We start from the raw sequence: 13,917 nt of genomic DNA, 5'->3' as shown, positions 1-13,917 counted from the left end.
ACAGAATAATGAGCCCCATATATTGTTCCATACAGAATCATAAGCCACATATATTGCTCTATACAGTATTATGGGCACCACATAGCGCTCTATACAGAATAACATGCCCTATACATTGCTCCATACAGAATAATGATTCCCATATATTGTTCCATGCAGTATAATGTGCCCCATATAATACTCCATACAGTATAATGAGCCCTATACCTGTGTATACATCACCAGCCCCAGCCCACTGAGCCCAGCACCTGTATATACATCATCACCAGCCCCAGAACACTGAGCCCAGCACCACCTGTATATACATCAGCCCAGCCACAGCCAGCCCCTGTATGTACATCAGCCCAAGCCCCCAGCACCTGTATATACATCAGCCCAGCCACAGCCAGCCCCTGTATATACATCAGCCCAGCCAGCCCCTGTATATACATACATCAGACTAGCCACGGCCAGCCTCCAGCACATGACCTGTATATACATCCGCCCAGCCAGCCCCCAACCCATGTATATACATCAGCCCAGCCACAGCCAGCCCCTGTATATACATCAGCCCAGCCCCAGCTCAGCACCTGTAGCGATTGCCTCAGGAGCGCGCGAGTACTAGGAGCTCCTCCGGATGCCTGATACCTGATCCCGATATGTTTAGCGGCACGCTGCAGCCAGGGGCGGGAGACGGGGAGAGCAGAGCACTCTCTTTCCGCCCATATAGAATGTCCTGATGTTCAACATCAGGCGTTCTTAACCTCTCTGTGCAGGGCACACGGGCCACTGACACACTGATGCGTGCACCTATATAGCCACCGTGCCTAAAGATTTAAAGGGCTGGTGGCAGGAAAAACAGGTGGCCAGGCCTCATCATAATAGGTGCAGGGCGCGCCGCTGCTTCTAGGGGGGGCAGCTGCCCCCCTCGACCCATGGTGGGTACGCCCATGTTCCAAGCAGCTTTGGATGTGAATGGAGGAGAAAACCTCCTGAAATGCCCAAGCTCTGCCTTCACCCGGACTGCTGCTCTCTGTGCAAAATGGCGCAATGTTGCACCAACGTCCAAACTGTGCCGTTCTTTCTTGATGACTGGTCCCAGTGGCTCCGCCACCCACCTTGTGCCCTTCGCAGAAGACATTTTCTCTGCTGGTGTGACTTAGATGCTGTGTGTGAAGTGGGCTGGCCGACTGCGGACAGTGGCCCTTTCTCCACCACCGCCTATTAAAGAGAAGGGGGTTGGCTGCCATTGAAGTGAGTGGGGATCTGTCTCCTATCACCATCATGGCCCGTGCTTGCACAGAGAAGGGGCCAGGCTTGGGTAGTGAAAGGCGCGGTCAGCCAGCCCCACATTGCTCTGATCTCCTGATGGTAGGACACTGCCTCCTATGTTGGCACAAGCCGTTGTTTGAGCTGCCGAGTGGAGATTGGTGAAGAATATCTGTAAGCGTTTTGTATTTCTATCACGGCATTGCCCCACTTCTAGAGCACAAAGACCCCGCAGTCCTCGGTCCTGGATGTGAGCGTACAGGCTGTAATTCGCAGTGATGTGTCTGTGCTCTGGATTGCAGCTCTCTGTATACATCATGTATCTCAGCTCCGCGCTGTGTACGGTGTATACATCGTGTATCTCAGCTCTGTGCTGTGTACAGTTTATACATTGTGTATCTCAGCACTCTGCTGTGTACAGTATACATCGTGTATCTCAGATCTGCGCTGTGTACGGTGTATACATTGGGTATCTCAGCTCTGTGCTGTATCCATCATGCATCTCAGCTCTGCGCTGTGTACGGTGTATACATCGCATATCTTAGTGCTGCATTGTGTACGGTGTATACATCGTGTATCTCAACTCTATACTATATAGTCCTGTATCTTAGCTCTGCGCTGTATCCGTAGTGTAACTCAGCGCTACGTTGTGCACGGTGTATACGTCGTGTATCTCAGTGCTGCATTGTGTATGGTATATACATCGTGTATCTCAGCACAGCACTGTGTACAGTATATAGATCGTGTATCTCAGCTATGTGCTGTATCCGTCGTGTATCCATCATGTATCTCAGCTCTGCACCGTATCCATCGTGTAACTCAGCACTGCGCTGTGTTCGGTGTATACATAGTGTATCTCAGTGCTGTGCTGTGTACGATGTATGCGTCATGTATCTCCGCTCTGTACTGTATAGTCCTGTATCCCAGCTGTGCGCTGTATCTGTCGTGTATCTCAGCGCTGTGCTGTATCCATCATGTATCTGAGTTCTGCTCTATATCCGTCGTGTATCTCAGCTCTGCGCTGTGTATATGTCTCATGTGGTTGGACCTGCGGGGTCTGTATATCTGTGTAAGGACTGCAGAGGAATGAGAAGAATATCACCTATGACTGAGTCCATGAGGGACGCAATTTGGTGGCGTGGGGGTAGAGGGAAGTGGCCGTATAGTGCTCAGATAAGATAACAGGACTTCAAAGGCAGACTCTGCACACACACACACACACACACACAGACACACAACACAGCCCTGCAGACCCCCCAGTGAGTGACAGAGCCATGCAGCAGGCAGCGCGGGTGGGAGATCATGTTTACTTACTCTACAGCTCTGCAAGTGCCGGACAGCACCATTACAGTCACCTTCCGGTCTGGACAAACTCTGTTCGGGGATGACATTAGGTTGTGGGTTGGGAGCAGTGGCGCGCACACCGCGCTAGTGACACTCCATCAGCAAATGTCAGGGATTATGGAGAGTCGGCACCACTGTTCTGACAGCCGCTCTGCCACACCCTGTCTTTCAGGGATGACTGCTGCCTGAGGCAAAGGGCTCAACTTTCCCCTGATTGGCAGTGTCTGGGAGGGGTGAAAGTGCATTCCCCCAGAGACGACTGAAGAAATGCCTAGTTGGTCTACAAGCAGAAATTTCACATACTGCGCTCCAAAAACAAGAATTGAGATTATCTCTGCAATGGAGTGAAACAGATCAAAAAGAAAAAGAGCATCAGAATCAGAAGAATTCAGCGATTTTTTTTTTACCAGGCATTGAACTAAATTTTTGAGCAGGTGATAGGTCTTCTTTAAACACTGTAAGGAGTTGACATGTCCGTCCGATATGACTGGTGTGCTTTTGGCAGCAGTACTGGCAGAAAATGGGCTGACTGTTGCTCTGATGCTGGGCAGCATGTACATGTAATATGCCACTCTTTGGGGGTCTCCAGCAAAAGTAGTGATATTCAATTAAGAGGTTATCACAAAGTAATGAGTATATGATAGAATTACAAAATCACTTAAATGGACGGATAAGCTGTATTGTGTATTAAAGGGAATCTGTCACCCCAAAATTCGCCTATAAGATAAGGCCACCGGCATCAGGGGCTTATATACAGCATTCTGTAATGCTGTAGATAAGCCCCCAATGTAACCTGAAAGAGAAGAAAAACAAGTTAGATTATACTCACCCAGGGGCGGTCCCGCTGCAGTCCGGTCTGATGGGCGTCGCGGTCTGGGTCCAGCACCTCCCATCTTCATACAATGACATCCTCTTCTTTTCTTCCTGCCACGGCTCCTGCACAAGCATACTTTGTCTGTCCTGCTGAGGGCAGAGCAAAGTACCGCAATGTGCAGGTGCCGGGAAAGGTCAGAGAGGCCCAGCACCTGCGCACTGCAAGTACTTTACTTGGCCCTCAACAGGGCAAATCAGTACGTCTGCACATGAGCCGCAGCAGGAAGCAAAGAAGAGGACGTCATCGTATGAAGATAGGAGGCGCTGGACTCGGACCACGATGCCCATCGGACCGGACCGCACCAGGACCGCCCGTGGGTGAGTATATTCTAAGGTAACTTGTTTTTCTTCTCTTTCAGGTTACATCGGGGGCTTATCTACAGCATTACAGAATTCTGTAGATAAGCCCCTTATGCCGATGGCCTTAGTTTAAAGGCAAATTTTGGGGTGACAGATTCCCTTTAAGATAAGATATAATTGGTGAGAAACAAGACAAGAAGTTATGAGGCAGCCAAGTGAGATTACATTGCAGAAAGACAGATGATGCTGCAAATTAGACAGGTGGGAACATTCATTAGTTATGAGAGGGAATGTGCTCACCGCAGGAATTGTGTTCGCAAAAAAAAGGTAAAACTAAAGGTAAAGCAAACAAGTTTATCACCCAAATCTTATAGGTGACATTACTGAACATTTACAAGTGTGCCATTTTTCCATTATGGAACCAATAGCCATGTAAATGTTCTACTGTTTCTATTTGTATTAAATTTTTTATTCTGGCTTGTTAGAAAAAAAATTATCAGCTCTATTTGCCCAAACTAAAAATGACTTGTAACTAAAATGCAATTCATCTAAAATTACTGTATGTGCAATTCAACCAAATCTATGAATAGCTGCAATTTGCTGTAAAGTGTGTTACTTATTTCACATCTTGAGCGTGTAGGTATGGGCATTGGTCTTTATACCATGGACTATTTCTTCAGTCGTCTGCCATAAGATAAGTCTAGATGAACACATAGGATATGAATTGCATACACAATAATGGAATAATTAGTGGCAAAACTGTCACTTTGTAAAAAGAATAGCATATAGTCTAACGTCTTATTCAAGGAGAACCGGTCAGTTTTACCGATATCTGTCTTAGTAAATTGCAATTAACCATGAAATAATGCTGGGGCAACTTTTATTAGATCTCTGCTTTCCACTGATATTTGTCTGAAGGAGAGGATTTGTAAAGTTTGAACGTGGCATAAGGAGACTAATGCAAATAGTCTCTTCTGAGAGGAAGAAACATGAACTCTATTGTCACCTATTGGATGTAGCAATCCTAAAAGTCAATATCAACCCTTTAACGAGCCTTGCCACTAGGGTAAAAGCCAAACTAGACACACTACTTACAGTCATCTCATCCAGCCAAATCAGACTTCTTGCTTGGCACTGAGGAGGGGCAAATACCCTGAAACCCGTGTGTCTGGTTTGTATTTTATCCCAAGTAATCTGGCTCATTAAAGGGACGATATTGATTTTAAGGATTGCTGCTTCCAGGAGGTGAGACCAGAGTTCAAAATCCTATTCCTCTCTGAAGAGACAATTTGCATATCTGATATTTGTATCATACAATGAAAACTAGGTGACCCCACAAAGTCTAATGTACAGATACAGACTGTTAGCAATGATTGATCAGTGTCAGGCTGTGCAGGGACACAACCCTAATTTATAATGCCCGGCTGTCAATTTATTCTTAAATTACACATAAGAATCACAGGAACAGAACAAAGCCGAGTTTGGAGAATAGATACTCCAGAATTGGCATTGCAAGTATTTATTAAAATAGCCATGTCTGGAGTGATGACATATCCTCTATATGACATTGGTATCATAGACTCACTTTGTGGGTTCATCGTATTAAAAGCTGTAATATGACGTTAACCATATCGCTCTGTTCCCACTGTGAATCTGTGACCGTCCATGGTCGCTTTAACAGGCAAATTCATTTTTGGCATGTAGAAGCAGGATACACAACCTGCAGGTCCTGTAACAGGCAATTCATTCATTGTGTATTAGGCAACAGATGTAAGAATGAAGGAAAAAGGAAGGGAGCGATGCTCTGTACAGATCAATTGTTTTACCAAGTAGTTAAGTGGCAAAAATTGTTTTGTGCAAAATGTAAGTATAAAACTAATTACAGGTAAAACAATGAGCTGCACTTTTCCTTCAATAACAACCACACTAATTGTGTTTTTATATGATTCCAATTGTTACCTAATGCCATCACACCAAAGAAATAAGTTGGCCATAGTCATACTTTTACCATATGGAATATGGATCAATGCTTATATTAGTCGTTCATGAAGGGGATTTATAAACTTACTGCAGTGAAACCCTATAAAGTATATTGAAATTAAATTATCAATGGGAAAAATGTGCAAGTAGCCTGGAGAATTTCTCTGCCTAAGAGTATGTGCACACTGAGTTTTTTTGTTTTTTTTTTTGCGATGGTAATACATTTTATTTTTTTTAGAGAAAACTGGGGGGAGTTTTTTGAAGAGTTTTTAATTTCTTAAAGTGGTTTTGAATAGTATTTAAAACATTTTTACAGATTTTTTTTTCCTGAAGAGTATTTTTTCACAGTCTCTTGATTGGTCAGTGCCAGGTTTCGAAAGTTTTTCGTGCACTTTTTCTCCCTCCATATATTTTTCAAAACCTGACGCAGAAGAAAAACACTCAAAAGACTGCGAATATGACCAAGTCATTTTCGAATAAAAACATATATTGAGTCTTTTGAATGTATTTTGGGATATTTTTCAGGTGTTTTTTTTGCATGGACCTGTCCTAAAAGATTCCTAAAGAAAACCCATGTGTACATACCCAAACAGAGAATCGTGTGCTCATTCTACCCTCTTATTGACTCTTCCAGCTGGGAGCTGGGTGGTACTGTATAGTGAGCTGGGTGGTACTGTATAGTGAGCTGGGTGGTACTGTATAGTGAGCTGGGTGGTACTGTATAGTGAGCTGGGTGGTACTGTATAGTGAGCTGGGTGGTACTGTATAGTGAGCTGGGTGGTACTGTATAGTGAGCTGGGTGGTACTGTATAGTGAGCTGGGTGGTACTGTATAGTGAGCTGGGTTGTACTGTATAGTGAGCTGGGTGGTACTGTATAGTGAGCTGGGTGGTACTGTATAGTGAGCTGGGTGGTACTGTATAGTGAGCTGGGTGGTACTGTATAGTGAGCTGGGTGGTACTGTATAGTGAGCTGGGTGGTACTGTATAGTGAGCTGGGTGGTACTGTATAGTGAGCTGGGTGGTACTGTATAGTGAGCTGGGTGGTACTGTATAGTGAGCTGGGTTGTACTGTATAGTGAGCTGGGTGGTACTGTATAGTGAGCTGGGTGGTACTGTATAGTGAGCTGGGTGGTACTGTATAGTGTGTGATGTGTCTCATGTATATCCTCTAATGTTATTACAGGTGTGAACCTGTTAGTGGGAACAGAGCATGGTCTATGGCTCCTGGACAGAAGTGGACAAGGAAGAGTTTACTCCCTTATAAGCAGAAGACGTTTCTACCAAATGGATGTTCTGGAAGGACTGAATATCCTAATCACTATTTCGGGTAAGTGATGGTTCTAGATGTCATAGTGGTATTTACATTGTGTTTTGCATATTGTACAGCTTTGGAATTGTCTTACCTTTTTATTTTTCCCTTCATTCAAAACTAAAGATATCAGTAATTGTCTAAGTATATCGTGCCTTGAAAAACCTTATCATTATTATTATTATTATTTATTGTTATAGCGCCATTTATTCCATGGCGCTTTACATGTGAGGAGTGGTATACATAATAAAAACAGGTACAATAATCTTGAACAATACAAGTCATAACTGGTACAGGAGGAGTGAGGACCCTGCCCGTGAGGGCTCACAATCTACAAGGGATGGGTGAAGATACAGTAGGTGAGGATAGAGCTGGTCATGCAGCGATTTGGTCGATCGGTGGTTACTGCAGGTTGTAGGCTTGTCGGAAGAGGTGGGTCTTCAGGTTCTTTTTGAAGGTTTCGATGGTAGGCGAGAGTCTGATGTGTTGTGGTAGAGGGTTCCAGAGTAGGGGTGATACGCAAGAGAAATCTTGTATACGATTGTGGGAAGAGGAGATAAGAGGGGAACTAGCATGTTCTAGTACAGTGCCACAGTCTCTACAACAGAGGGCCCGAACCTTTCTTACCTGCAAAGCCATGCTTAGCTCTAAAAGGGGGTATCAAATCTGGTTCCCTGCAATCCCACCCTGTCAGAGTAGTGACATCTTGCTCCCAGCCCTTCGAAGTAGCAACACTGAAAGCCTCCATTACCGGTATTATAGCAGCCAAAGTTTCCCTACAGAATTCACGGTGAGGCAGTATACATACATCAAAGAGTCCCCACCTTGCCCCGATTTATTATTCTCGTATCAAGCACTTCCATGATGCTATCACATACAGCTTAAAGCATCTCCTCCGACTGGGAGTATCATTCGGTCTCCAGATTACAGTACTTACTCTACCTCTCCACCCCCAAAAAACAGTATATGAGCTTTCAAATCTGCTATTTGGTACGTGGTTACTCACCAAAGTCACCATCTTGAGACCTGCTCTTCATAGCTGTTTGCTAGACCTGGTGCTAAAGTACTAAGCTGGCAGATAGCCGTGAGCCACACATCATAGGCCCATGAGCCACATGTGTTGGGGACCCCTGCTTGAGAAGATGATGAAATGTACAAAAATGCGAGAATGAATCATTTCATAAGAATAAGGCCCCATGTACACTGCCATATTACTGATCTGTAACATGGCTTCCACATATTACTATGTTCATACAGAGGCGTACGCCAGAAAAAACCATCACATGCAGTTTAATGGGGGTATCTTCCCCTAGAATCATTGTTAGCAGGAAAGACCACCACATGGTAGCACACAACGTGCCTACCAATCTTTAATATGTAAACCTTAGTAACTCTATGTGCCCACATACTGTCTCCTTGCATACAATTTAGTGTTGACTAGTGTGAATCTAGATAAACTTCCAGAGGAGAATGGATCCAGAAGTGCATTTAAGACAAATTAAATTTAGGTGATGTACTCATCTCAATAAACAAGGAACATCCTATTTCATCAGTTATCTGGGAATACCTCTCTGTAAGAGAATACATTGCTTTTGGAAATAAGTCTGTTACGGTTCATGTACATGGCCATATATTCGGTCCAGGTACGATCTGACAAAACATAGGATCGCACTCACACCAATGTTATTCTATGGGGCCATGCACATGTCAGATTTTTCATTCAGATTGAACCCGTCCAAAGAAAAAGGTACAGTATGCCTGAGTTGGCCCGCATGCCCGCTCTTGGCCATGGAAGTCAATGAGTCCGTGCAAAACACAGGACTGCACTTAGGTGATAGCCAAGTGCAGTCCTATTTCCATGCACTGACAGAATGGAGAAGATGAAGAAACATTTCTCTATCTTCTCCATATCGGAGAGAATCGGCACACACTGCGCTCACGCTGTGATCAGAGTGCGATTTGCATAATTGACTCCATTTTCTCAGATGGGCGATACGCTTGTGTGACCCGAGCATTAAAGTGTAGGTTTACAAGTAAGGAAAGGGCTGTTGATAATTTAGGTACAACCCCAATACAGAGAGTACCGTCCTTTGCTTCATCAGTGTAAGTGAACCGCTGATATTCACAGACATCGATACGTAAACTGATCTCCAATTCTCCATTCCCCAAAGTCACACATAGACCAGTGAGCCTACAAGCATATGGTGCAGCATGAAAAGAAACCAAAGGTGGGAAAATAAAACCTTCAATGAAAGTGAGACATCAAACAACTTAGATATTATACATAGCATATTCTTTACACAACTGATATATTTATTTTTTATGTAACTTAAGGCAAGAAGAACAAGCTGCGAGTATACTACTTATCATGGTTAAGAAATAAAATCCTACGGAATGATCCAGAAGTAGAGAAAAAACAAGGTTGGGTCTCTGTTGGTGACCTAGAGGGTTGTGTACACTACAAAGTTGGTAAGTGCTTATATTATATATATTCTACATACAAGTCTATTGGTGTGTGTAAAACATCGGACTGCACTCATTTTTCATCTGAGTGTAGTCCGATTATCCCAGACTCAGACAATGGAGAAGATGGAGAAATTAAGTTCTCCATCTTCTCTGCACCAGTGATCCAATTCTCGCATGTTAGAGAATCAGTTTACAGTAAAGGTACCTTCACACATAACGATTTCGTTAAAGATATTGTTGCTTTTTGTGACGTTGCAACGAAATCGTTATGCGTGACAGCGACCAACGATCAGGCCCCTGCTGGGGAATGATCAGGACCTTTATTTGGTCGCTGATCACCCGCTGAGATTGCTGAATCGGCGTGTGTGATGCCGATCCAGCGATGTGTCCACTGGTAACCAGGGTAAACGTAGCAACGTGACGTCACCGCTGTGCTCTGCTTTACGGCCGGCCGGCGCTGACACAGTGCAGGGAAGCTGACGCCGGGGGACAGACACCGGAATGTAAGTATGTACTGTTTTTTTTTTAACTTTTACAATGGTAACCAGGATAAACATCGGGTTACTAAGCGTGGCCCTGCACTTAGTAACCTGATGTTTACCCTGGTTACCCGGGGACTTCGGCATCGTTGGTCGCTGGAGAGCTGTCTGTGTGACAGCTCTCCAGCAACCACACAACGACCTAAACAGCGACGCTGCAGCGATCGGCATCAATGTCTATATCGCTGCAGCGTCGCTAAATGTGACGGTACCTTTAGAGGACACTCGGCTTAATCTCTGACAGAGTTTGAGCTTAGTGTTATTATCATAATCGACGCTTTCTCTTGCATGAGAGAATCCACAGAAATGTGAGCGATTTCTTAGCCATATAAACTGGCCCTAGCTAGAGCTCCCTAAGGCTACAAGGTATCGGAGGGTCCAGTGCACTCTCTCTAACCGGTCCTTGCCTTCCTGATAAAGTGGAGTATTAAAAAAAAACTTTGATTATGTTTGCAAAAATTATTTCTATTGCAAACCAGAAACAACAAAAGATGAACTTCTAGATTTCCAATATTTTGAAGAGTTCTAACGTCGACCCATGAGACCCAGATTGGCAGATGTGGGTTTTGTCCTACAAGAAAGGTGTAGTAAAATAAGGAATATACAGTTGAAACCAGAAGTTTATATACGCTATAAAAAAAGACATATGCCTGTTTTTCTCAATATCTGACATGAAATCCGAATAAATTTGTCCCATTTTAGGTCAATTAGGATTACCATAATTATTAATATTTGCCAAATGCCAGAACAATGAGAGAGCAAAAGAGAATGTTTTAAGACATTTTTATTACTTACGGCAAAGTCAAAAGTTTACATACACTAAGATTACTATGCCTTTAAACAATCCTGGACTGCCCATATGATGATGTCATGTGTTTGAAAGCTTCTGTTTTTTGGCAACATCTGAATTAATTAGAGGCACACCTGTGGATGTGTTTTAATGCACACCTGAAACACACTGCTTCTTTGTGTAGCATCATGGGAAAATCTCAAGAAATCAGCCAAGATAGCAGGAAGAGAATTGTGCAGTTGCGCAAATCTGCCTCATCCTTGGGTACAATTTCAAGATACCTGAAGGTGCTTTGTTCATCTGTACAAACAATTATATGCAAGTACAAACAAGATGGGAATGTCCAGCCATCATACTGCTCAGGAAGGAGACGGGTCCCAGAGATGACCCCAAAACAAAAACAAAAGACCTTGTGAAGAAGATGGCGGAAACTGGTAAGATTGTGTCAATATCCACAGTGAAACAACTACTGTATCAGCATGGGCTGAAAGGCCACTCTGCCAGGAAGAAGCCATTACTCCATAAGAAACATAAAAAGCCAGATTAATGTTTGGAAATGCACACAGGAAAAAGGACCTTCATTTTTGGAGACATGTCTTGTGGTCTGATGAAACTAAAATTTAACTTTTTGGGTATAATTACCATCATTACATTTTGAGGAAAAAGGGAGAAGCTTGGAAGCCCAAGAACACCATCCAAACTGTGAAACACGGGGGTGGCAGCATCATGTGTCTGACTGTATACAGAACATACCAAGCTCCTGGGCAGGGGAGGAAGCAAAAGACAATACTGACATTACAGCAGGAGATCACAGAGGATACATTTTGTGAGGTAATTTTTTTTTTTTTAAACAGTCAGTGAAATATTTTACCTCACAAAATGAATCCACTGTGATCCCCTGCTGTAATGTCAACACTGTCTTATGCTTCCTCCCCAGCCCAGGAGATGTGGTATGCTCCGTACACGGTTAGACACAGTAAATTTTTAAAATGAACTTTCATTCGTGGGAAAACCCCTTTAATGTGACCGGCTTCCTCTGACTGTAGACACGTCACGCATCTGCCGCCGGGATCAGCCGAATGATTCACTGCACCTGCGTGTAATTCACGCAGGCACAGTAAATTAGACCGCCGCCATCTTTGTGCAGACAGATAGCGGCGGTCACATTAAAACTGCGCATGCGCTCCTCCTGTACAAAGATGGCGGCAGTCAGTGTATCAGTCGGCTGATCCCGGCGGTGGCGTGTTCGCGACGGTGTTCCGCTTGTGGTACAGCGCAAGAGGCAGTGTGAGTGTGCGTGAGTGAGTGTGTATGAGTAAGTGAGTGTGAGAGTGTGAATGTGAGTGTGTCAGTGTGAATGTGAGTGTGTGTGTGGTGATTACGGCGTATAGAGTGTGTGTGTGGTGAGACGGTATTCCGCTGGTGGTACCGTGCAATAGGTTGATACCAGCAGCAGTTTCCATATTGAGACACCCATCACTTGGGTGTCCCAATATGAAGGTTGGTGAACTTCCTCCGCTTGGAATTCTGGGATACGGTGACATCTGGACAGAACAGGAAAGGAAAACATCACAAGGCAAATATATAAATAGATTATGATAATCCTAATTGGCCTAAAATGGGAAAGGTTTATTCTGATTTCATGTCAGATATTGAGAAAAAACATGCATGTGTGTCTTTTTGTATAGTGTATGTAAACTTCTGGCTTCAATTGTATCTCGTGCTACAGGTCGAGTTTTATATGATCATGTAGGTCAGATCTTGTGGTGATGGTCCTTCTTGTCTGCATCGGTCCGCACCGGTGCACCTGGAGGAATGCCTGAAACTACTGTATGCTCATACAAACCGCTCAGCAGCATTTTACATAACAATGGACCATTTCTCCCCACAAATCCAAGGAATGGAATCTTACTGTCTAACAATTAGGAATAAAAAATGTGATTTCTCCATTTTAAAGCTTGAATAGAATATAAAATGAGATGAAAGCTAAACAGTATAATAATGTTTTGTTACATTTCCAAAGCAGATGTTCACCTCTCAGCACAATAAAAAGTAAACCTGGTCATTTGCATTTGTGCTACAGAACAGTTTCCGAGTGTAGGTGCTCCAAAATTTTTAATCCAAGTAATTCCAGGAAATGTCTGATTACAATATAAACTGCATGTGACCTGCTGCTCATTTACAGTTGATTGCATTAAATTAGTGCTATAAAACAATTCAGTAAGTGATAATGTGCGTTGCTTAATAGGCAGAAAGAAACTTTTTTTTGTAAATAAATGAAATTACTAGATCATTTTCTAATTTTCATTGTAAATTCAGATGCCATTAAATTGTTTACCGCAGTATAAGGCATCTGAGGTGATACTGGCATATTACTCACACCAGTAATTCGGACCACTCATTGCTTAATTCTGGATTATTAGATGTAATTGAATTTCATTACTTGATACTTAAAAGTCATCTTTCCGACATCTTCAGCTGCTGTAAAAGAAATTAACATGGGGTGTGAAAATTCTAAATCAATTTTTGAAAGCCATGGGCTGTTTTATGGGCTGAAATATGGGTATTGTCTCATCAGAAAGCAATTTTTGTAGTGGGAAGATGCAGTTAGCCCGTGACTAAACCCTGAGGCGTTCAGCTGATTCGTCGTCCAAGTAATACAAGCATGGCTTCAGCCACCAGAACAAGAGCATCTATTTTAGAGCAGGTCTCTGTTCTCACTCATTGAGGTGGGTCCCAATGAAGTTCCAGTAATGGGGTACATGGTTACCTCCATGACACCTCTAGGACTGGGGTCACCTCCATGACAGCCCTTTTCAATCCCATCCACTACCAAGTGTTGTTTCAACTTGTCCCTGTTAAGGACTGGTGGAACGCACCAAGTATAGATGATATGAAACTAGGTGCGTTCGCAGTCCGAGGTCCACCGTGCAGGTAAAAACCCTGCTGCTAGTAAGACGGACTATATGACGGTACTATAAGTATATACGCACGGGTTAACTTCACCCTGCGTGAAGGAAGCGATCCTGTTGAGTCACAGGACCGCGGTACCGCACATAGAGCACGA

At 43.6% G+C, this 13,917-nt stretch overlaps 1 protein-coding gene and 1 long non-coding RNA gene across 2 annotated transcripts in view; one reads left to right on the top strand and one right to left on the bottom strand.

Moving 5' to 3' along the window:
- NRK (Nik related kinase) overlaps positions 1 to 13,917 on the top strand; it is a 379,988-nt gene that overhangs the window by 308,499 nt on the left and 57,572 nt on the right. The window contains exons 26-27 of the mRNA XM_069747076.1: positions 6,930 to 7,073; positions 9,390 to 9,524. Coding sequence (XP_069603177.1) covers positions 6,930 to 7,073; positions 9,390 to 9,524 — 279 coding nt within the window. The remainder of the gene's footprint in view (positions 1 to 6,929; positions 7,074 to 9,389; positions 9,525 to 13,917) is intronic.
- Positions 1 to 13,917, bottom strand: part of LOC138661997 (uncharacterized) — a 94,900-nt gene that overhangs the window by 49,289 nt on the left and 31,694 nt on the right. The window lies entirely within an intron of this gene.

This window comes from Ranitomeya imitator, chromosome 2 (genome assembly GCF_032444005.1).
Source record: "Ranitomeya imitator isolate aRanImi1 chromosome 2, aRanImi1.pri, whole genome shotgun sequence".
Classification (NCBI taxonomy): Eukaryota; Metazoa; Chordata; class Amphibia; order Anura; family Dendrobatidae; genus Ranitomeya; species Ranitomeya imitator.
This window is presented reverse-complemented; position numbering and strand designations above follow the sequence as displayed.